The 25,726-nt window shown below is 46.1% G+C and overlaps 1 protein-coding gene across 3 annotated transcripts in view; it reads left to right on the forward strand.

The window, feature by feature from the left end:
* Nucleotides 1–25,726, forward strand: part of ralgapa2 (Ral GTPase activating protein catalytic subunit alpha 2) — a 150,485-nt gene that overhangs the window by 120,869 nt on the left and 3,890 nt on the right. For 2 of the 3 annotated variants that reach the window (XM_014210399.3, XM_014210401.3), the window contains one exon: nt 15,607–15,731. In XM_014210399.3, the coding sequence (XP_014065874.2) occupies nt 15,607–15,731 (125 nt within the window). Of the gene's footprint in view, nt 1–15,606; nt 15,732–23,188; nt 23,230–25,726 lie in introns of all 3 variants that reach the window. The other variant, XM_014210400.3, reaches the window with a different exon arrangement.

Genomic DNA, 25,726 nt, shown 5'->3' on the forward strand with positions numbered 1-25,726 from the left:
TCACAAAAGTTTTAAACAAATATAGACATTTGAAATGTGTCTCTCTCTCTGTCCCTCTTCCCCATAATCACCTCACACATCTGGGGCTTTCCACTGGGACGAGCTTCACACCTTGGCCTGCTCTGTGACAACCGGTACCGCTGGCCTGCCTGGCACTCACCGCCCAGCCCCTGTCAAATCAACACCTGCACACTCCCTCTCTCTTTCTCCCTCACTCTCCTTATCTCTCTCACTCCCTCTCTCTTAAGCATCTCTCTACTACACTGCCTGTGTAATGGCTGGTGTCTCCTTTCCTCCTCTCCACACCATTTATTTTTAGGAGATGACACCTTGACACTTTATTAATTTGAATGTCTTCATGCAATGTCATACAAACCTGCCTGGACCAAATAAATGAGATATGTACATAATCCATTTTGACTAATGTATGGTGGGTGTGTAGGGGGATAGGGGTGGTACATTTAATTCAGGAGTAAGGAGTCGTGTGTGTGTGTGTGTGTGTGTGTGTGTGTGTTATTCCTGTTCATGCGGCACTAACATCGCTGAAGTATCAGGCCTTTTTCCCCTCTTAACGGGCCGATTATGTGACTGCTGCTAGAAAATGCGGTGGCCGCCCCCACACTCTCCTCTCCTCTGGAAGGTCAAGCTGATTGGGAGATTAATGGGCAGATCTGAGCGAGAGAGGGTGAGAGTGGGGGTCAAGCACTCACAGGTAGTCTACCACGTCTCCAAACTGCGAGAGGTCATTTAGCAAGAGGACTTTTATACCAGCAGGATTAACCTTGGCTCTTCATCCTCAACAGTTACTTACTCTAGTGTTGTAGGAGAGGCAGAATTCTCTGTGCGATTCTGTAATTACCTTGTTGGTAGAGTGTAATACGGGAGGTAATGCAAATAATAGATGGTGACAAGTCGGTTGAAAAGGATAGTGAGAATGTACCAAACCTAGCGGCTACTGACTGCTTAAATAGAGGCTAGTTGAGTGTCTCTTGGGTCAATCCTTCACATGTATCATAGCAGCTCAGTGGGGTGTGGGTAGCAGCTCGGAGCGGAGTGTGATGTGCGTACCACTCAGAGCAAAGACGGCCTCTCCTCCCCATAGAGAGAGGCCAGAGGCTGGCCGCCAAGATCCTTGACCTCCCTTCAGGCTCCTGCCCTGGAGCCCTATAGTCTGTTTCTAACCTGGCTCCCAGTCAAGTCAGGTTGAGGGCACTCTGGCCACTGCTTAGGCTCCCCACTGCAGGCTCTGAGTGGAGCTAATTGACCTGTATGGCTCCTGTAGTATCTTGAATAGACCAACATATAATTGGAGGACACAGGATGTAATCTTTACTTGCCCTTTTATTAGGAACTGATTTACACAGCTGTCTATCATGGAGACCAATACTCAACCAGCTCTATTGCTCACAGAACGGCTACCAACCTAGGACCGGTGATGGCGCCGCCTATTGGTTAGATGAGCCATTTATCACTCCAACACTCCTTCCCCCATAAATCTGAACTAACTCTTGGTTAGTTTAACATTTTCAGATCTAACTCCTACTGTGAGTATTTCAATAACAGTAACCATTCTCATTGTAACTGGTAAGTAATCTCTTCACTTAGCATTAATAACATAACCTTACAATGTGTTTCTTATATCAACTGATTCAATGTTTGCATTGTCATTTCACTTTTGTTTATTGGAAGCAAGGGTAGACTACCTTACTTCCTAAAGGAGAAACAAATATATCCATTACTTTCCAAACTTTCCAAAATTAGCTGGAGGTTTCCTAACTCTTTGAGAGTGTCGCAATTCCCCTCTAGATGAACCTTTGTTGGTTTCCTTAACAAGTGCATTGTCCGTTGGTGGCCGTGGAGTACCTGTGTCCTGTGGTAACTCCTTGCCTGCTGGACTGAGCTTTGTGTTGCATGTCACTGGCTCTGCATAGTCTTGTTCCTGTCTGCTGTCCTCGTCTCTGTCTGTCACTGGCTCTGCATAATCTGTTTCCTGTCTGCTGAACAGCTGATCACCATGCCTACGTACTCCTCTACCATCCCCCACTATCACAGTGTACGAAACAGGCCCAGTGATTTCTTGAACCAACCCAGTTATCCATTTAGGTCCACACCCAAGGTTCTTGGTATACACTGAGTCTCCAACTGCAAGCTTTTGCATGTTTGTCATGCTAAGCTTTCTGTTCTGCTTGCTTAGCCTGCACCTTATTCTTTAGGTCTGGGTGTATCAAGTCTAACGTGCACCTCAACTTTCCTCCCCATCATCATCTCAGCCGCTAAAAGTCCAGTGGTTGACTGTGCCATGACGCGATAGCTAAACAACGCTCTGCTCAGTTTTGTCTCCAACGAGTCGCCTGCTCTCTTTTTCATTAGCTCTTTGAACGTCTGAGCGTCTCTCTACCAAACCATTCGATGTAGGATGGTGGGGTGCCCAAGTGACGTGTGTGATCCCATTCTTTGTCATGAATTCCTTACTGTTCTCACACACAAAACACTGAGCATTGTCTGAAACAATCATCTCTGGAATGCCATGAATACTGAAACTGTTCCTGAGGCAGTCCACGGTAGCAGCAGATGTAGCGGAGCTCACTGGATATACGTCCAGCCATTTTGAGTGAGCGTCTACGATCACCAAAAACCTCTTCCCCATGAAAGGTCCTGCATAGTCTGTGTAGCCTCCTCCAGGGCTTACTGGGCCACTCCCATGGATGGAGTGGTGCACTAGCAGGTGTTTTCCTTTGCACTTGACATGTGGTGCACGACTTGACCTTCCTTTCAATGTCTAAGTCCATATTAGGCCTCCACATGTAGCTCCTGGCCAAGCCTTTCATTCTGGTCATGCTGGGATAAATAACTCTGATGTAGCTGCTCCGTCCTCGCTGTGTGTCCTCTTTCTGGAATGATGACACGGCCTCCCCGCAGCACACAGCCATCCTGGATACTGAGCTCGTGCTGTCTCTGTTGGTATGGAGCAAACTCAGGTCCCACGTTGTGATCTGGCCACCTCCTCAGTGTGTCCAGCTCTGGATTTGCTGGGAGGTCATCAGTGGGCGGTTCTCCTGGTCCAACATCAGCACTCGTTCCTCCGGAGGCGGACTGCTAGGATGCTGGGAGAGGGAGGCAGCTGAGAGCATCTGCATTACCATTGTCCTTGCCTGCTCTGTAAGTAATAACATACTCATATGCTCGTAGTGTTACTGCCCATCTCATTCTTTTCCGAATATGATAGCTAACCCCTCCTTATCAAGTTGTGAATAGTTGTTCTCTGCATGTGATAGTGCTTGATACAAACCCTATTGCCCCCCCCCCCCACTGGTATGGGATGAGACAATGACGCCCCTACCCCGTAGGGTGAGGCATCACAGGAAAGTATCAGTTCTTTTCCTTCATCATAATGCACTAACACTCTGCTCGACTGCAACAGTTCTTTTGACAGTTTGAAGGCCTTTTGTTGTTCTGATCGCCAACACCATGGCTTGTGCATAGGAGCCAATAGCGTTGACAGATTCTGTAGGAAACTATTATAGTAGTTTGATAGGCCCAGATACGATTTCAGTTCTGTGACTGTGGTAGGCATTGGTGCGTCCTGCACCGCCTTTACTTTCTCTGGCACTGGATGCCGTCCAGTAGCGTCCACCCTGTGTCCTAGGAATGTCACTTCCTTCTCCATGAAGCTGCACTTACTCTGTTTCAAGAGTAGCCCAGCATCCTCCAGTCGCTGTAACACTCTGTCCAGTGTTCGGATGTGGTCCTGATCATTTCTTCCTGTCAGGAGAATATCATTGAGAGACACTGGGTAATCCCCTGTAGAGTCTCCTCCATAGTGCGATGGAATATAGCGGGACTGGAGCTGACGCCGAAGGGGAACTTGGCATACGTGAACAGTCCCTTGTGCGTGTTCACTGTGACATATTTCTTTTGAATCTTCATCTAGTACAATCTGCTGGTAATCATGACTCATGTCTAGTTTGCTAAATGTTTCTCCTCCAGCTAAGGACGTGAACATGTCCTTCATTTTAGGAATGGGGTACTGTTCTAGTGATGACACTCTGTGTGGTGACTATAAAGTAACGGTAAACAATCTCACTGTACCGTCTGGTTTTAACACTGGGACTAACGGTGCTGCCCAGTCTGAGAACTTCACTGGTTCTATGATTTTGTTGTCCTGGCAACGATCTAACTCAGCCTCTATCTTAGTTTTCATTTCAAACAGTACTGACCTTGGTTTGAAGAAACGGGGTGTGGCATCACTTGATACATGTATCTTTGCTGTGAATCCTTTCAACGTGCCCAACTCATCCTTGAACACTTCCTCATGTTTCTTTAACACTTCCTGTAGAGCATCTTTGCTGTCAAGCATCATATCCATGGTATGCCAGTCCACATCCAACATGGTGATCCACCCTCGCCACAGCAGGTTTGGTCCTGACCCAGCTACAACTATTTGACTATTCCTTTGTGTTCAACTTTCACATTAGCTGATCCTACAATGTCCACTTTCTGTCCTGTATATGTTTTCAGACTGATAAATCATGTACCTAGCTCTGGAACCTTTGCTTTCTTCCCTAGCCTAGCATACTCTGACTGTGACATTATTGTTACACTAAAGCCAGTATCTGTTTCTTATTTCACTTTTCATCCATGTACTGTTAACCTGTTTAGGATAGGGGGCAGTATTTTCACGGCCGGATAAAAAACGTACCCGATTTAATCTGGTTATTACTCCTGCCCAGAAACTAGAATATGCATATAATTGTTTGATTTGGATAGAAAACACCCTAAAGTTTCTAAAACTGTTTGAATGGTGTCTGTGAGTATAACAGAAATCATATGGCAGGCCAAAACCTGAGAAGATTCTAAACAGGAAGTGCCCTTTCTGACCATTTCTTGGCCTTCTATAGCCTCTTTATCGAAAACAGAGGATCTCTGCTGTAACGTGACATTTTCTAAGACTCCCATAGGCTCTCAGAAGGCGCCAGAACGTTGAATGATGACTGCAGTCCCTGGCTGAAAAACAGAAGCGCATATGGATAGTGGTCGATCTGAGAACAATGAAACGGGTGCGCGCGTGCACGTGAGGAGTCCATTTTACATTTTCAGTCTTTGAACGAAAACAACGTCGCCCGGTCTGAATATTATCCCTATTTTACGAGAAAAATCGCATAAAAATTGATTTTAAACAGCGTTTGACATGCTTCGAAGTACGGTAATGGAATATTTTGACATTTTTTTGTCACGATACGCGCCGGCGCGTCACCCTTCGGATAGTGTCTTGAACGCAAGAACAAATGCAGCTATTTGGATATAACTATGGATTATTTTGAACCAAACCAACATTTGTTGTTGAAGTAGAAGTCCTGGGAGTGCATTCTGACGAAGAACAGCAAAGGTAATCAAATTTTTCTTATAGTAAATCTGAGTTTGGTGAGTGCCAAACTTGGTGGGTGTCAAAATAGCTAGCCATGATGGCTATCTACTCAGAATATTGCAAAATGTGGTTTCACCGAAAAGCTATTTTAAAATCGGACATAGCGATTGCATAAAGGAGTTCTGTATCTATAATTTTTTTAATAATTGTTATGTTTTTTGTGAACGTTTATCGTGAGTAATGTAGTAAATTCACCGGAAGTTTCGGTGGGTATGCTAGTTCTGAACGTCACATGCTAATGTAAAAAGCTGGTTTTTGATATAAATATGAACTTGATTGAACAAAACATGCATGTATTGTATAACATAATGTCCTAGGAGTGTCATCTGATGAAGATCATCAAAGGTTAGTGCTGCATTTAGCTGTGGTTTTGGTTTTTGTGACATTATATGCTAGCTTGAAAAATGGGTGTCTGATTATTTCTGCCTGGGTACTCTCCTGACATAATCTAATGTTTTGCTTTTGTTGTAAAGCCTTTTTGAAATCGGACAATGTGGTTAGATAAAGGAGAGTCTTGTCTTGAAAATGGTGTAAAATAGTCATATGTTTGAAAAATGGAAGTTTTTGGATTTCTGAGGTGTTTGTAATTCGCGTCACGCCCTATCATTGGATATTGGAGCGGTGTTCCGCTAGCGGAACATCTAGATGTAGAGGAACTGTCTAAGCGGAGGTACCTTTAGTAATGGGTAGTGTCCATATTGTGAATAGTAAACACATCCTCACGACACTCTTCCTCTTTCTGTATGAAATTTGCACTTTTCGAATGTCTTTCTCTCCCCCCTCGAATCGTTATAAGAGCCTTCGTGCTCATTTTGTCTGCGAATGTAATTGTGTGCTTTGTCAAATGTCCAAAATCTCCTCAGATAAAAGGCTCCGCTGTCTCTTATCCTCATTTGCCCCACATACTAATCAGTCACGTAGCTTCACTGTGAGGGTGTCTCCATAGTTAGTCCTGTGCTAGCTTCCTTAGCTCTACCACATATTCAATAACACTTTCTTCTGATTTCCTATTTCTTGAGTTGAATTTCCACCTTTACTATTTTACTCGTTTTAGGATTGAAATGTGTTTTCAGTAGACTTACCAAGTCCTCAAATGATTTCTCTCCTGGCTTTGCCGGATTCATTAAATTCCTCATCAAGGTGTAGGTTTGCGCGCCCACACAGCTCAGTAGAATGCCCCTTTTCAATTTGTTTTGTTGAGAATTTCGCAATATTCTTCCCACAACTGTGTCTTGTTGTCAAATGGTGCCGCCAATCCTACTGTGCCTGCCATCCTGTCTGTCGTCCAGTCACTGCTGCCAAAGAGAAGGCAAATATGTCCTAGCTTCCCCACGTCGATAGCTCTCACTCACTTAGCTTAGCCTTTCCTAGCTAACTAGCATGCTAATATTCACTCACGGTAGTTTCACCGTTCAACTCAAACTCCGTAGTCTCACTGAAAACTTCTTCTGATTTTTGCCCCGTCGCCAAATGTAGTATCTTGAATAGACCAACATATAATTGGAGGACACAGGATGTAATCTTGTCATTTATTAGGAACCGATTTACACCGCTATCTATCATGGAGACCAATACTAAACATTCTTGATTGCTCACAGAACGGTTACCAACCTAGGACCGTTGATAGCGCCGCCTATTGGTTAGATGAGCCAGCATCATTTCTCACTCTATAACAGCTCCTGTCTAGCCTGTGAGAGGGAGACCTCAGGATGGGGTTTTAAAGTCCTTCTCTCCTCTGGACTCTAACCAGTAGTGTGGAGCCCCCCTTCTGTTTTGCTCGATAAAGTTAATATTTATATCCATAAACCCATTTTACATTGGCGTGTAATGTTCAGAAATGTTTTGCCTCCCAAAACCTCCGGTGAATGAGCACATACATTTACAGAAATACTCATCATAAACGTTGATAAAATATTCAACAGTTATTCAAAGAATTATAGATACACTTCTCCTTAATGCAACCGCTGTGTCAGATTTCAAAAAAGCTTTACGGCGAAAGCAAATTTTTCAATAATCTGTGTACAGCGCTCAGATATCAAAACAAGCCATACAGATACCCGCCATTTTGGAGTCAACAGAAATGACAAACATTACATTATAAATATTCACTTACCTTTGATCTTCATCGGAATGCACTCCCAGGAATCCCAGTTCCAGAATAAATGTTTGTTTTGTTCGATAAAGTCCATAATTTATGTCCAAATACCTCCTTTTTGTTCGCGCGTTTAGTCCACTACTCCAAATGCAGGAAGCGTGCGCAAAATGTCACGACGAAAAGTCAAAAAAAAGTTATATTTACGTTCGTAGAAACATATCAAACGATGTATAGCATCAATCTTTAGGCTGTTTTTATCATAAATCTTCAGTAATATTCCAACCGGACAATTCCAATGTCTTCAGAAAAGAAAAGAAACACAGCTAACTCTCACGTGAGCGTGTGCCACTGAGCTCATGTCATTTTCTCAGTCATCTACTTAGGAGCTCTTATTCTCTCCCTATTCACAGTAGAAGCATGAACAACGTTCTAAAGACTGTTGACATCTAGTGGAAGCCTTAGGAAGTGCAAAATGAACCCTAAGTCACTTTATACTGTATAGGCAATCACTTGAAAAACTACAAACCTCAGATTTCCACACTTCCTTCCTTTTTCTCAGGTTTTTGCCTGCCATATGAGTTCTGTTATACTCACAGACATCATTCAAACAGTTTTAGAAACTTCAGTGTTTTCTATCCAAATGTACTAATAATATGCATATCCTACCTTCTGAGCCTGAGTAGCAGGCAGTTTACTACGGGCACGATTTGTCATGGGTCCCCAGATCCTCAAAGTTATACAGCTGCACCATCGAGAGCATCCTGACAGGTTGCGTCACCACCTGGTATGGCAACTGCTCTGCATCCTGACATCCAGGACCTCTATACTAGGCGGTGTCAGAGGAAAGTCCATAAAATTGTCAAAGACTCCAGTCACCCGAGTCATAGACTGTTCTCTCTGCTATCGCACGGCAAGCGGTATCGCAGCACCAAGTCTAAGTCCAAAAGGCTCCTTAACAGCTTCTACCCCCAAGCTATAAGACTGCTGAACAATTAATGAAATGGCCATCCGGGCTATTTACATTTACACCCCCCCCCCCCCTTGGATTTTACACTTCTGCTACCCATCCCTACCTGCATGTACTAATTACCTCAACTAACCTGTACCCCCCACATTGACTCTGTACTGGTACCCCCTGTATATAGTCTCGTTATTGTTACTTTAGTTTATTTGGTAAATATTTTCTCAACTCTTTCTTGAACTGTGTTGTTGGTTAAAGCTTTGTAAGTAAGCATTTCATGTTAAGGTCTACACCTGTTTGTTTTCGGCGCATGTGACAAATAAAATTTGATTTGATTTGAAATAGCCTAGGTTAAATTACCAGATATTGTCATGTGGCCCATTATACACAACATGAACATCTCACTCCAAAACCATGAGTATTAATATGGAGTTGGTCCTCCCTGCTACTTTAACCGCCTTGCGCTAGATGTTAGAACATTGCTGCAGGGATTTGCTTCCATTCAGCCACAAGAGCATTAGGGAGGTCGCGCACTGATGTTGGGCGATTAGGCCTGGCTCACAGTCTGCGTTCCAATAAGGTCAGGGCTCTGTGCAGGCTAGTCAATTTCTTCCTCACCAAACCAATTCTGTATGGACCTCACTTTGTGCATGTGGGCATTGTCATGCTGAAACAGGAAAGGGCCTTCCTCAAACTGTTGCCAAAAAGTTGGAAGCACAGAATCTTCTAGAACGTCGTTGTATGCTGTAGCATTAAGATTTCCCTTCACTGGAACTAAGGGGCCTAGTACGAACCATGAAAAACAGCCCCAGGCCATTATTCCTCCTCCACCAAACTTTACAGTTGGGATTATGCATTGGGGCATGTAGCGTTCTCCTGGCATCCGCCAAACCCAGATTCGTTCGTCTGGACTGCCTGATAGTGAAGTGTGATTCATCACTCCAGAGAAAGCATTTCCAATGCTCCAGAGTCAAATGGAGGCGGGCTTTACACCACTCCAGCCGACGCTTGGCTTTGCGCATGGTGATCTTAGGCTTGTGTGCGGCTGCTCAGCCATGGAAACCCATTTCATGAAGCTCCCGACGAACAGTTCTTGTGCTGGCGTTGCTTCCAAAGACAGTTTGGATCTCGGTAGTGAGTGTTGCAATCGAGGACAGACAATTTTTACGAGCTTCAGCACTCGACCGTCCTGTTCTGTGAGCTTGTGTTGCCCAACACATCGCGGCTGAGCCGTTGTTGCTCCTAGAAGTTTCCTCTTCACAATAACAGCACTTACAGTTGAAGGGGGTAGCTCTAGCAGGGCAGAAATTTGATGAAATGACTTGTTGGAAAGATGGCATCCTGCAACATTGAAAGTCACTGAGCTCTTCAGTAAGGCCATTCTACTGCCAATGTTTGTCTATGGAGGTTCCATGGCTGTGTGCTCGATTGTATACACCTGTCAGCAACGGATGTGGCTGAAATATCCAAATCCACTCATTTGAAGGGGTGTCCACATACTTTTGTATTTCTAGGCATAATTATATAACTATAGCATAATTATATTTAAGAAGTACATTTCCTTGGGAAGATAACTGCCCCGTGCCGCTCCACCCGTGCATAGACTATAGCCTACTATATTTTAATGAAATGCCACACGCGCTCCTGATTTCGTACCTATAGCTACTGAACTTGAAGCAGCAAGAATGAGGTCCTTGTCCCATCGCGCACTAGCGACTCCTGTGGCAGGCTGGGCGCAATGCACGCTGATACGGTCGCCAGGTGCACGGTGTTTCCTCTGACACATTGGTGCGGTTGGCTTCCGTGTTAAGTGGGCATTGTGTCAAGAAGCAGTGCGACTTGGTTGGGTTGTGTTTCGGAGGATGCACGGCTCTCGACCTTCGTCTCTCCCGAGTCCGTACGGGAGTTGCAGCGTTGAGACAAGACTGTAACTACCAATTTGGATACCACGAAATTGGGGAGAAAAAGAGAAAATAATGATGAGAGCGGACACTTGCACTTTCAAAAATGTGGGATTGCACCTCGACTAAGGTTGGTTGAGCGTCCTCCACTTTCCATTATCAATATTGATGTACAGACACTGTAGTAAACTATAGCCTATTCCTATTTAAGTACATTTTCTTGGAAAGATAACTGCCTGTCATTCTCTGCCCGTGCATAGTCGGTCTACTCCATTTCATTGAGACCACACATATACTAGGCACTCTTGATCTCGCACGCCCAACTAGTGTGGAAGGCTCCTGGATTCTGAGAGTGTGAATAATGCAGCAAAGATGTCCTTTTAATACAATAGGTAGGCCTAGGCTAACACATACAGTCATGGCCAAAAGTTTTGAGAGTGACACAAATATTAATTTCCACAGTGTCTAGATATTTTTGTCAGATGTTACTATGGAATACTGAAGTATAATTACCAGCATTTCATAAGTGTCAAAGGCTTTTGACAATTACATGAAGTTGATGCAGAGTCAATATTAGCAGTGTTGACCCTTCTTTTTCAAGACCTCTGCAATCCGCCCTGGCATGCTGTCAATTAACTTCTGGGCCACATCCTGACTGATGGCAGCCCATTCTTGCATAATCAATGCTTGGACTTTGTCAGAATTTGTGGGTTTTTGTTTGTCCACCCGCCTCTTGAGGATTGACCACAAGTTCTCAATGGGATTAAGGTCTGGGGAGTTTCCTGGCCATGGACCCAAAATATCGATGTTTTGTTCCCCGAGCCACTTAGTTATCACTTTTGTCTTATGGCAAGGTACTGAGGACTGATGGTAGCACTCACCTTGTCTTCTCCGGACAAGCTTTTTTCCGGATGCCCCAAACAATCGGGAAGGGGATTCATCAGAGAAAATGACTTTACCCCAGTCCTCAGCAGTCCAATCCCTGTACCTTTTGCAGAATATCAGTCTGTCCCTGATGTTTTTCCTGGAGCGAAGTGGCTTCTTTGCTGCCCTTCTTGACACCAGGCCATCCTCCAAAAGTCTTCGCCTCACTGTGCATGCAGATGCACTCACACCTGCCTGCTGCCATTCCTGAGCAAGCTCTGTACTGGTGGTGCCCCGATCCCACAGCTGAATCAAATTTAGGAGACGGTCCTGGCGCTTGCTGGACTTTCTTGGGCGCCCTGAAGCCTTCTTCACAACAATTGATCCGCTCTCCTTGAAGTTCTTGATGATCCGATAAATGGTTGATTTAGGTGCAATCTTACTGGCAGCAATATCCTTGCCTGTGAAGCCCTTTTTGTGCAAAGCAATGATGATGTCACGTGTTTCCTTGCAGGTAACCATGGTTGACAGAGGAAGAACAATGATTCCAAGCACCACCCTCATTTTGAAGCTTCCAGTCTGTTATTCAAACTCAATCAGCATGACAGAGTGATCTCCAGCCTTGTCCTCGTCAACACTCACACCTGTGTTAACGAGAGAATCACTGACATGATGTCAGCTGGTCCTTTTGTGTCAGGGCTGAAATGCAGTGGAAATGTTTTTGGGGGATTCAGTCCATTTGCATGGCAAAGAGGGACTTTGCAATTAATTGCAATTCATCTGATCACTCTTCATAACATTCTGGAGTATATGCAAATTGCCATCATACAAACTGAGGCAGCAGACTTTGAAAATTAATATTTGTGTCATTCTCAAAACTTTTGGCCACGACTGTACAAAGCAGAAAGACCACAGTTTCCAAATAATCTGCGGGACATCAAAAATGTATCATCCCAAAGTTGTCTGTCTGAAATGCCCGATAGGGAGAGGACAGGGGGATGCGCTGAGGTTCAATGTAAGTCCCTCTGGACTGGGAGGGTGCAGAGAGAGACTGAGGACGGATCCCTCTGAAGGGAGGGAGAGAGAGAAGGGGTGTAGGGGTCCTGGGCCAGAGCAGCCTGTTAAGAGCCATCTGAGGCCCTATTCACCTTGAACATGGCCCACTGCTGCTGCCTGACCTTGGTTTTGATCCATAAAGGCGCTTGACCCTGGATTCCCCCTTGGCCACCCTGCCATCTGGACATTACGCTCTAACACACACACACACACACACACACACACATATGCATCATGCATTAACACATGCACGCACACGTGCAGACACACATGCACACACACATGCACTATTGTGTGCGCCCTCTGTTTCAGGGAACACACATCGGCTTGTTTATAAGAGTGCCAGTGGTGGAGGCTCCATGTGAATTGTACACACACCACACATCACCCAACAGCCACACACCGGCTTTATCTGAACCATAAGTCACTGCCTTTTGTCCCAGTGAGCACCATGGGGGCAGAGTTAGGGGAGGGGCTTTTATAGATCTGGAGGATGACTTTTATCTACTAAATGCCTACATTGTCGTTGCCATTGTCAAGTGGATTTGAAATGTGCTTTTTTGGGGGGTCATAACCAATACCTTTGTGATTTCTCCTTCTCTCACAGTTTCTTTTAAAGGCTGACCTTGTTGTTGAGTGATGTCAGAGCGTTATTTTACATTACAGGTTGTTTCCAATCTCGTCTGACTGAAGAGGTTTGTCAGTTGCTCACGCAGCGCTCTGACACGCTTCACAGACATGATATTCCCACTCCTCTCCTCTCCCTAATGGGAATGTGCAGCTGCTTGGAACTTGGGGGAATATTGAGAGATTCTTAGTGGTAGAACATGCTTCTGGAAGCCTCTCGACCACTCTTTTTTACTTAACAGTTCAACTGTGAAATGACAATTATTCTACGGATGACTTGTATTGCGTTGATACCGCGGAAACGTATTGTTGTTTTCATCCTGGCAAGGTCCCTGTAGTATAGCCTAATGGTTTTGAGTGCCAGAGGCCTACAGTAGCCAGAGGCCTACAGTAGCCAGAGGCCTACAGTAGCCAGAGGCCTACAGTAGCCAGAGGCCTACAGTAGCCAGAGGCCTACAGTAGCCATGGGACATAATCAGTAAATGATAAATAACATACCAACATAGCCATCTCTCGGATAATGGCCATTCTACCTGAAGAGGTAATTCCTTGACATATATGTGTTGCCACACAGAGAGAGAGAGACCGCATGTTTGTCACCCAGGGAAGGGTCAGTGGGTGTGGCGAACGCGACGTGGACATGCTTTTTCCGTTGTTGTCCCTTGATTTAATTACTGGGTGCTAGGCAAGCAGGAACAGCTTTTGTACACATGTAGGGGAACATCCTGTACCTAGCACATAGTCATTAGTGACAGAGACAGAGGGAGGGGACAACCATAGAAATATAGTCTCTAGTTCAACATTACCACTCACCTTGTATCTGAGCTTTTCTAGGGATTTCTGTGCTACAAGTTTCAAATCCGCAGAAGCCGTGCATTTACTGATTGCACTCAGTCGATTCTCTTTCCTGATCTCTCTCTCTCTCTCTCCCTGTTGGTTATAGCGGGTAGAGGAATCGGCAGAGTGTAGGAGAGGTGTGTGTCAGAGGAGAGTGGAGGGCCACCCCAGCTGGAATCAATATTTACTTTAGGAATCTCAGTAATAGGCCGGGACACAGTCATCTGCATCTCTGATAATGGACAACCATATGGCTCTGTTGGCTCAGTGGACTGCAGTTCTCTCGCTCGTTCTCTCTCCTCCTCCCCCCCTTCTCTCCACGTACATTCATAAAACCCGGGATTTAACTCGTCACATTGTGCTGTGACCTGGGTTGCCATGGCAGCAAAGTCTGTGATGTTCTCTATTGTATCCCCACTCCTGGTTGAATCAGCAGGCAGGTAAAAGATGACTGTGCAGCCTCACAGCTATCTTTACTAGCAGCCTCACACACAGCTCAGGTGATCTTAACCCATGCCCTTGTGTTTCCCCTACTCCGTGGATTTAGAACACACTTGCTGCACCAATGAAGCTTATCTCCCTCTCTTTCTCCATGCCGCTCTCCCTCCCACCGTGTGGTGAGCAGCTTGCCTGTCCTCAGGCTGGCCCAGGCCCTAGGCTCAGGTGCCCGTCAGCCCCAGTTTGAAACGGCTGCCTTTCAGCCATTCGTCATGCCAGCCTCAACCCCTGCTGTGCCAGCATGTGCCCAGTCCATGCCATTTTAGCCAACCCAGCTTAGTCCAGCCCATACACATTCCCAGTAACATCCACTTCCAGTGCCAGCCCTTCTTCTCACCAACACTCTACCAGAGCAGAGGGGACCTAGCAACAGCCTAGCAACACTTACTACAAGCAGCAGTCTGTTAATGAGAGTGGAATGAGCCCAGCAGGTTCCTGGAGTCGGGGGCTGTAGTAGATGCCTGTTTGGGTCGCATCTTGACGTGGTGACTGAATAACCATTTGTTAGGTGCAGTTATCTAGAAGGAAAGACAGAAACCTACAGCTAGCATAGTTAGTGACATTCTAACGCGCACACACACACACACACAGAGAGAGAGCAGCATTTTGAGCCCTTTTTGTTATTCTGTTATGTTCTATCTTGACTGACTGTCTGCATCCATCCGGCACCATATTCCCAGGTTGCTCTCCCTGCCTGCCACTCTGAATTTGAAATGTCTATAATTTTCCCCCTGACGGGTTGGAGAAGTGCCAGGTTGGGAGGGATGTCCGAGAGCATCTCTCTGCCCCCAGCAGGGGTTCTATTAGAGTGCCCCGGGATTTTCATTTTATTTAACCTTTATTTAACTAAGCAAGTCAGTTAAGAACAAATTATTATTTTCAATGATGGCCTAGGGACAGTGGGTTAACTGCCTTGTACAGATTTGTACCTTGTCAGCTCGGGGATTCGATCTTGCAACCTTTCGGTTACTAGTCCAACGCTCTAACCACTAGGCTAAGGAGAGGCGAGAGGATGGTCATGCCTATAGTGTTTTTATTTAGTGACTGCTTTCCCCATTTGTGGCTGTGTGGCCAGGCTGATTGTCCTCTCCAACGGTCTGGTTATTACTACTCCTCTGTCTACTCATGCTGCCTTTTGTCTGTGTCTGCTACTGTTGTTGGTCAGAGAGGCTCATTTCTCTATTATGTGACGGTGAGATGGGTTTTCTTCACCTGTTGTTTTGTCTTGATTGACTATGTTCCTGCATTGATGAATTGAGCGTTTTTGTTTCGATTCATTGGGCTGTAAATCAGCCCTTTTCCACGTCTCTTCCTCTGTGGTTTTCCTTAACCCTGGCCCCAGCTATGAGGAGCGGGCGCTGTACCTGGAGGCCATCGTGCAGAACCACCGGGAGGTCATGACCTTTGAGGACTTTGCCTCGCAGGTCTTCTCCCCTTCACCCAGCTACTACCCAATGAGTGGGACAGGTAAGAATCCCCTGCTCTCCTCCTCTCTTCCTCCACTTCCTCCTTTCTTCCTCCACAGCAGCACACCTGTTAGCCCTCCTCTTCAGGCCCCTCCATCTCTGTTTCCTGGTCCTTGTCTCCTCACACCCACACTCTGATGAATATCAAAGGCAACAGGGCCAATCTCTCTCCACACTGTCTGAGCAGCAGCATCAAAGACTTCACCCGTGGCTCAACAACTTAGTCGGGCCCTGCTCCTTGTCTCGCTGTGTACTGTTTCATCTCGCCTCCTCCTTTCTGGTTTTTATCTCCCTCTCATTTAATGAGCCTGATCGAAATAGACATGTGACATGATTGAAGGTGGGTGAAGCCCCGTGTATGTGATCGGACTCTTCTTATCAGAGCCTCCATCCCCGTACCAGAGATGTGTAGTAACTAACAGTCGACGGTGAACACGGGGTTCACACTGCTGTCCTCCAGAGGTCAGGAGGAGGAGAGGGAGGGGGACTTCATTAAACAATGTCTCCTCTTCCTGTCCTGCCTGGCCTAGATCTGATGGGTCTATAACAACACCACCACTAGCATCCAATCGATACAGCGACGCTAAAACTGGACACCTGTGCTGTTGTACTTTGTGATAACTGGATCTGTTATCGCGTGTGTCTGGTCTGTGTGTGTGTGTGTGTGTGTGTGTGTGTGTGTGTGTGTGTGTGTGTGTGTGTTCAGATCTCAGCGAGCAGCCCCAGAAGGCAGGGTTGATAAGCAGACTGGCGGAGGCAGGGGGTAGCAGGTCTATTAACATAATTACAGTCTGCTCCCTTTACTGCAGAGGTGGACAGGAGTCCCAACCACACCTGCACACCGTTTTTATTTGTTTACCTGTATTGTTGTCTATCACTTGTTTACTTTGGTGCAAATAAATACATTCTAAAATAAAATAAGTCCTAAACTGACCTCTATTGACCTTTTTCATCAAGCAGAATACTAAACAGGGACTATTCCTCAGGGAGAGGGAAACGGGGAGAGGGAGGAAGTGGGAGGGAGTGATAGAAAGGCAGAGGTAAACAGAAAGGGAGAGATTGAACCAGCGAGCGGGAGAGAGCGAGCGAATGAGAGAGTGATGGAGAAAAGACATGTAATTACCCAGCGCCAGGTCATGTCTATCCTCTGCTGTTGTGGGTTATTTCAGCAGTGGGCTCTTCTGCAGTGGGGGCATGAGTAGGATACCTGGTTGGCTCCTCATTGGGATTATGGGAGCAGAGACCAGACAATAAACCATTATTTTCTCATATCGTTAAATGAGGATTGGTTTCACAGCATTGTGCATCGGCTGTGTCTGCTGAGAGCAGCCAACAACAAGACTTAATATACTAACCCTCTTTAATGCATTGGAAATATAGAAATAAATGGGCAAACATCATTTTTGGGCTATTGCTTCTGTTTGTGTGTCTATGTAAAAGTGTGTGTGGTGTATGCATACATTTGTGTGTGTCCAGGATTTAGGCTTTTGTCCACAGTGGGTTTGTAATCAGCTGGCCCTCTGCATCAACTGTTTCTATGCACAGCACCACGCCACAGAGATGCAGGGCAATTTCAGGACTCAGTCTTGGTCTGCATGCGGTCTTCACCTGGTAATCTTTTAAACAAGGGGGGAGGTTAAGTCCTAATAGTACACGCCCACGCATACGGGCGGCAGGTAGCCTAGTGGTTAGAGCATTCGACTAGTAACCGAAAGGTTGCAAGATCGAATCCCCGAGCTGACTAAGTAAAAATCTGTCGTTCTGCCCCTGAACAAGGCAGTTTAACCCACTGTTCCTAAGCCATCATTGAAAATAAGAATTTGTTCTTAACTGACTTGCCTAGTTAAATAAAGGTAAAATACATAAAAATAAACACACACCCACAGGTGCTCGCAGCTTCTTCCAGTGATAAACCAGGCATTCCCTTCTTTTCTGAGAAGTTGTTTTGAAATGGTCATTTTTTGTCACCATATTTTCATGTATTTCTAGCAGGAGTGTGGATAATGTGCAGTACATTTATGTTCATAACATATGGCCTGTGTATGTCCTGTGTATGGTTCTATGCATCAGCAGGTGGTCACTAATAGATCCTCACAACAGGCTCCTTTTAGTTTTCTCGCTGTTAGTGTATCGTTGCTGTGTACTACCCCCTAGTACTACCCTCATTTTATTTCTCCCACCAAGTTTTTGAACAAGGAAAAACAACATATTGTTGGACATAAGACTGATTTTAATTTAGGAAATCTGCTCCAAAGTATTCTCGCGCATAATAGAGAGATATAAGTGATCGTATAGAAATGTAAGGTTTGAAATTATTGTTTTAGTCATATCTGTTTCAGCACACACTGAGTGTACAAAACATTATGAACAGCTGCTCTATCTATGACAGACTGACCAGGTGAATCCAGATAAAAGCTATGATCCCTTATTGATGTCACCTGTTAAATCCACTTGAATCAGTGTAGATGAAGAAGAGACAGGTTAATAATGAAGGGTTCTTAGGTCTTGAGACATGGATTGTGTGTGTGTGCCATTGAGGGTGAATGGGCAAGACAAAATATTTAAGTGCCTCTGAACGGGGTATGGTAGTACAGGGGGGGGGGGGGGGGGGAGTATTTGATCCCCTGCTGATTTTGTACGTTTGCCCACTGACAAAGAAAGGATCAGTCTATAATTTTAATGGTATGTTTATTTGAACAGTGAGAGACACAATAACAACAAAAATATCCAGAAAAACGCATGTTATAAATTGATTTGCATTTTAATGAGGGAAATAAGTATTTGACCCCCTCTCAATCAGAAAGATTTCTGGCTCCCAGGTGTCTTTTATACAGGTAACGAGCTGAAATTAGGAGCACACTCTTAAAGGGAGTGCTCCTAACCGCAACTTGTTACCTGTAAAAAAGACACCTGTCCACAGAAGCAATCAATCAATCAGATTCCAAACTCTCCACCATGGCCAAGACCAAAGAGATCTCCAAGGATGTCAGGGACAATGGGCTACAAGACCATCGACAAGCAGCTTGGTGAGAAGGTGACAACATTTGGTGCGATTATTCGCAAATGGAAGAAACACAAAAGAACTGTCAATATCCCTCGGCCTGGGGCTCCATGCAAGATCTCACCTCGTGGAGTTGCAATGATCATGAGAACGGTGAGGAATCAGCCCAGAACTACACGGGAGGATCTTGTCAATGATCTCAAGGCAGCTGGGACCATAGTCACCAAGAAAACAATTGGTAACACACTACGCCATGAAGGACTGAAATCCTGCAGCGCCCGCAAGGTCCCCCTGCTCAAGAATACATATACATGCCCGTCTGAAGTTTGCCAATGAACATCTGAATGACTCAGAGGACAACTGGTGAAAGTGTTGTGGTCAGATGAGGCCAAAATGGAGCTCTTTGGCATCAACTCGCCGAGTTTGGAGGAGGAGGAATACTGCCTATGACCCCAAGAACACCATCCCCACCGTCAAACATGGAGGTGGAAACATTATGCTTTGGGGGTGTTTTTCTGCTAAGGGGACAGGACAACTTCACCGCATCAAAGGGACGATGGATGGGGCCATGTACCGTGAAATCTTGGGTGAGAACCTCCTTCCCTCAGCCAGGGCATTGAAAATGGGTCGTGGATGGATATTCCAGCATGACAATGACCCAAAACACACGGCCAAGGCAACAAAGGAGTGGCTCAAGAAGAAGCACATTAAGGTCCTGGAGTGGCCTAGCCAGTCTCCAGACCTTAATCCCATAGAAAATCTGTGGAGGGAGCTGAAGGTTCGAGTTGCCAAACGTCAGCCACAACCTTAATGACTTGGAGAAGATCTGCAAAGAGGAGTGGGACAAAATCCCTCCTGAGATGTGTGCAAACCTGGTGGCCAACTACAAGAAACGTCTGACCTCTGATTGCCAACAAGGGTTTTGCCACCAAGTACTAAGTCATGTTTTGCAGAGGGGTCAAATACTTATTTCCCTCATTAAAATGCAAATCATTTTTGAGATGCGTTTTTCTGGATTTTGTTGTTATTCTGTCTCACTGTTCAAATAAACCTATTATTAAAATTCTAGACTTATCATTTCTTTGTAAGTGGGCAAACGTACAAAATCAGCAGGGGATCAAATACTTTTTTCACCCACTGTAGGTGCCAGGCACACCGGTTTGAGTGTGTCAAGAACTGCAACGCTGCTGGGTTTTTCCACGCTCAACAGTTTCCTGTGTGTATCAAGAATGATCCACCACCCAAAGAACATCCAGCCAACTTGATACAATTGTGGGAAGCATTGGAGTCAACATGGGCCAGCATCCCTGTAGAACGCTTTCAACACCTTGTAGAGTCCATGCCCCGACGAATTGAGGCTGTTCTGTTTAGGTGTTCCTAATGTTTTGTGCACACCGTGTATATCTTATCTTCTTGCGGTCGATTGACAAATTATTCGTAATTAGGTTCTGGCCCCCTGACCGTGCGTTTAAGAGGGAATCGTTCTGCAGCTGAATCTATTGTGGTGCTTGTCGTTCCATATGCTGCTGCAGTGTGTGTGCTTGTCAATACTCCTGCTTTGGCTCATTGCTCCACTAACATGTCATCCATGATGCGCAGCGTGCAGCTGTTGGCCGGGGATGGTTTGGGACATGGAGTACCCCTGGGCCAAGCTGGACTGTAAGACTCCTGCCTGTTTCCTCCACTAGGCATGATGCCCATTGTCCACCCTCCACCAGCAACATTAACCTGTCCTTCACCTCTGACCCCACAGCTACGCCATCTCAGTGAACCTCATTCATCCTAACCCCTACCTCAATCACCCCCCCCCCAAATCTTCCTCTTCCTGCATCACCCATCTTATAACGCACAGTAGATTGCAGACCCTCAGTGCTGAGGATGATAGCAATGTCCCTCATTAGAGGGTTGTGCTCTGTCTGTCTGGATTTGGATCCATGTGGTTTGAGTGTTTGTTGGCGTGTTGGTTTGCCTATGGACTGTGCGTTTTCCTATGGAGTTCTACTCTGGCTGCAATACATGTGAAGATGGAGGTACACGTGATCCTTCAACGGGTTGAATAAATGTGGATTTTAAAAGAGGTAAACAACTTCTCTCATGAGACCCAGCTGCTAATGGATTCAAACTGAAGAGCTCTCAACTCCCCGGAGTCTAGACAGGCCTCCCTCTCTCACCCTTAAACCACTGTCTGGAGACAACAGCTCTTCACCTGCTTCCCTCGTCTACCTCTGCTTTAACTGCATGGGTTGGCTGCTGAAGAGCCTCTAGCTTTCACCATGTGTCGGAGAGGTCAACCTGGTCGGTGGTTTTTGTTTGTTCGCGGGACGGCACGCTGTATGTACTTCAGTGCAGATTGTGTTATCCTATACACATACACAAGCACTGTTTCATTAGTACGTGGTATATTTAAGCAATAAGGCAAGAGGGGCTGTGGTATATGGCCAATATACCACGGCTAAGGGCTGTTCTTAAGCACGACGCATCGCGGTGTGCCTGGATACAGACCTTATCCGTGGTATATTGACAATACACCACTAACCCCTGAGGTGCCTTATTGCTATTATAAACTGATTACCAATGTAATTGAGCAGTAAAAATACATGTTTTGTCATACCCGTTTTGTCTCAGCCAATCAGCATTCAGGGCTGGAACCACCCGGTTTATAATGAATTGTATAACACATATGGTAATATGCCTTTTTTTTCCTCTAACACTGATCTCTATCTCATGGTGTTGAACTGGTTCATGAGCATTTCACATCATTCAGCCCAACATATTCTTATTTTATAATAAGCAGTCATACCAACCTATGCAATGTAAAGTAACAGAAATCATTTACCGATCAAGAGCACGCAAGAGACTCCAACCAACACAAGTGGACGTCTCGCTGTCTGATAATGGTGCCGTCTCTTAACATGTTAAATGTCTTATTGGATGCGTCATGTTTCCTTGTTTCTTGTATGACTGTGATCCTCACTGTGACAATAACTAACCACACAGGCTTCCTGAATGTCCCCCTCACCTCCCTCCCTGTCTGTCTACAGCAGGGCTGTGTTGTGGTGACTGTCTGTCTGTCTACAGCAGGGCTGTGTTGTGGTGACTGTCTGTCTACAGCAGGGCTGTGTTGTGGTGACTGTCTGTCTACAGCAGGGCTGTGTTGTGGTGACGCTGCTCGCAGGGCGGGTGGTGCTGACGCACAGCAGGGCTGTGTTGTGGTGACTGTCTGTCTACAGCAGGGCTGTGTTGTGGTGACTGTCTGTCCTACAGCAGGGCGTGTGTGGTGCTGCGCTCGCAGGGCGGGTGGTGACGCTGTCTACAGCAGGGCTGTGTTGTGGTGACTGTCTGTCTCGCAGGGCGGGGGGACGCGCTCGCAGGGCTGTGTTGTGGTGACGCGCTGTCTGTCTGTCTACAGCAGGGCTGTGTTGTGGTGACTGTCTGTCTACAGCAGGGCTGTGTTGTGGTGACTGTCTGTCTACAGCAGGGCTGTGTTGTGGTGACTGTCTGTCTACAGCAGGGCTGTGTTGTGGTGACTGTCTGCTGTCTACAGCAGGGCTGTGTTGTGGTGACGCGCTGCTGGGGCTGTCTGTCTACAGCAGGGCTGTGTTGTGGTGACTGTCTGTCTGTCTACAGCAGGGCTGTGTTGTGGTGACTGTCTGTCTACAGCAGGGCGTGTGTGGTGCTGCGCTCGCAGGCGGGTGGTGACGCTGCTCGCGGGCGGGGGTGACGACGCTCAGCAGGGCTGTGTTGTGGTGACTGATCTGTCTACAGCAGGGCTGTGTTGTGGTGACTGACTGTCTACAGCAGGGCTGTGTTGTGGTGACTGTCTGTCTACAGCAGGGCTGTGTTGTGGTGACTGTCTGTCTACAGCAGGGCTGTGTTGTGGTGACTGTCTGTCTACAGCAGGGCTGTGTTGTGGTGACTGTCTGTCTACAGCAGGGCTGTGTTGTGGTGACTGACTGTCTACAGCAGGGCTGTGTTGTGGTGACTGTCTGTCTACAGCAGGGCTGTGTTGTGGTGACTGCTGTCTACAGCAGGGCTGTGTTGTGGTGACTGTCTGTCTACAGCAGGGCTGTGTTGTGGTGACTGTCTGTCTGTCTACAGCAGGGCTGTGTTGTGGTGACTGTCTGTCTACAGCAGGGCTGTGTTGTGGTGACTGTCTGTCTACAGCAGGGCTGTGTTGTGGTGACTGCTGTCTACAGCAGGGCTGTGTTGTGGTGACTGTCTGTCTACAGCAGGGCTGTGTTGTGGTGACTGTCTGTCTACAGCAGGGCTGTGTTGTGGTGACTGTCTGTCTACAGCAGGGCTGTGTTGTGGTGACTGTCTGTCTACAGCAGGGCTGTGTTGTGGTGACTGTCTGTCTACAGCAGGGCTGTGTTGTGGTGACTGTCTGTCTACAGCAGGGCTGTGTTGTGGTGACTGTCTGTCTTAATGTGACGCTCTACTGTCTGTTTTTCTTTTAGATTAAAACATGTTAAAGGTGTCATTACAGTAATTGAAGAAGGTAAGCCCCGAGCACCGGCCGGAAGCTTGTGTGTCGCCCTAGGGCCTACCCTCGCTCTCCCGTTCACTCATCCCTGGTTTCTCCTTTATTTGGTACTAACACGCTTTATTTACCCAACTACCGCTTTTTAAAGGAACGTTAACATAACGTTGTATGGGGGGTTGATATGACGTTATATGGGGATTGTGTTCTCCATTTATCCAGGCGGTAATTGTGAGTGACGCTGCACGGTTCGGGACAACTAGCACCTGACTCAGTAGTAGCATGAGCAACACGGCCACTCTTCTCTCTGGCTTAGCTTCTGCATGTCACGCCTTTATATTCATCTCCCCAGCGCTTTTTTTCCTTCCTTGTTAATTTTTTTTTCTCCCCTGTTCGCCTGAGGCAGAATGTGATACTAACACCTGCCGTACTGGAAGAAAACGTCTGTCATTTAAGCTTTTTTTTCAATTGCTGCAGGGAACCGATGGGGATGAGGCCCATTTATGTCCTTTGTTTTTTTTTGGGGGGGGGGGGGTTGTCTCTGCTTTTTCTCTCTCACTTTCTTTCTCTCTCACTTTCTTTCTCTCTCACTTTCTTTCTCTCTCACTTTCTTTCTCTCTCACTTTCTTTCTCTCTCACTTTCTTTCTCTCTCACTTTCTTTCTCTCTCACTTTCTTTCTCTCTCACTTTCTCTTCTCTCTCACTTTCTCTCTCACTTTCTCTCTCACTTTCTTTCTCTCTCACTTTCTTTCTCTCTCACTTTCTTTCTATCTTTCTTTCTTTCTTTCTTTCTATGAAAGGATTAAGATAAAAGGCACCCTGTGCAGGTCTCTGCCCCATCATGGCATCTGTCAGGATAGTTGTTAAAGAGATAATTCAGGATAATTTTGGCAATGAAGCCCTTTATCTACTTCCCCAGAGTCAGATGAAGCCCTTTATCTACTTCCCCAGAGTCAGATGAAGCCCTTTATCTACTTCCCCAGAGTCAGATGAAGCCCTTTATCTACTTCCCCAGAGTCAGATGAAGCCCTTTATCTACTTCCCCAGAGTCAGATGAACTCCTGGATACCATTTTTGTGTCTCGGCAGGCAGTTTAAAGGAAGTTACCAACTAACGGTAGCGCAATTGCTAACTAGCGTTAGCACAAAGACTGGATGTCTATGGAAACTGCTAGCATGCTAGTAGATATTGCAACGACGAAGTCGATGGTAACACTAGTTTGCACCGGCTCACCTGTAGAGGTGTCCATTACATGGGTGGGTTCTAGGTAGCATGCTGGTGGGCTAGTAAATGTAACGTCTGTGTGGAGGCCTTTACCTGAGAGGGTTATCTTATCTGTGGCCCAGCGGCCCACTCCTCAGCTGCCGTGCCCCTCCCTATTATCCAACAACTATACGAGAGGGTGGGGCGTGGCAGGGCCAGAGGGGAAGTTCAAGTGGTGGAATGGTCAAAGTGGAAGCTAGTGGAATTCTGGAGTTGGAAGTGGGGCTGTAGGGTTGCACTTGGGTTAAGCCTGCCCATACGTCGACTCACAGCCCTCCTCTGTTCTTTTCATATGCATAATGAAGATCCATTCTGCTAACACACCCCTCCCCCTCTGAATGAGTGGAAGTCAGGGATGCTTGTGTCCACTAGGCTGAGTGTCTGTTACTGCAGCCATCTGCTGTCCCTTTTAGCTGCAGGAACTTGAGATGCTTCAGAAAGATGGAGAGAAAAAAGTGGAGGAAAGAAAATAGGCAACCAGATGCCATCTTGGCAAAGCAGGAAAGTTGTTTAAACTTGAAGCATTGCTAAGATGCGTTGGGGGGTGTACGCAAAATATGTTTGCTCTTACCGGCCTCACCCTCACTTTTCACTGCTTGCAGCCTGTAATCATTTTTATTTTGTATTTATTTAACCTTTCTTTAACTAGGCAAGTCAGTTAAGAACAAATTCTTATTTACAATGACGGCCTAACCCAGCCAAACCCAAACCCGGACGACGCTGGGCCAATTGTGCGCCGCCCTATGGGATTACCAATCACGGCCTGTTGTGATACAGCCTGGAATTGAACCAGGGTCTGTAGTGGTCCCTCTAGCACTGAGATGAAGTGCCTTTAGACCGCTGCACCACTCGGGAGCCCCGATCCACAATGTTGAACAAAAGGCGTATCTCCACATGCTTGCGACATGCCTGTCCAGTTAACATAATGTTCCATTCGCTTTTTACTATACAACATTTTAAGACTTGAACAATCTGTCACATCCTCTTTATGCTGAACAGTGAAGGCAATTTTGTTCCCCTACTCATGCAAGCATCTGCCCACCCAAACCGTTGGGAGAAATATCTAGCTTCTCTGCCCTAGTAGCCTCTAGTCTAGCCAGTCAAAGCACGTGATGAAAGAATGGTGAACATTGCATCTGAATGTTTATATAGCTTGATCTAGTCCACACACGTGCCACTTTGCAAACTGTGAGTAATTAAAGGTTCAAATCAATCTATACACCTGTTTCTGTTTTGTTTTGCTATTATACAT

Source organism: Salmo salar, chromosome 09, assembly GCF_965601325.2.
Source record: "Salmo salar chromosome 09, fSalSal1, whole genome shotgun sequence".
NCBI classification, from domain to species: Eukaryota; Metazoa; Chordata; class Actinopteri; order Salmoniformes; family Salmonidae; genus Salmo; species Salmo salar.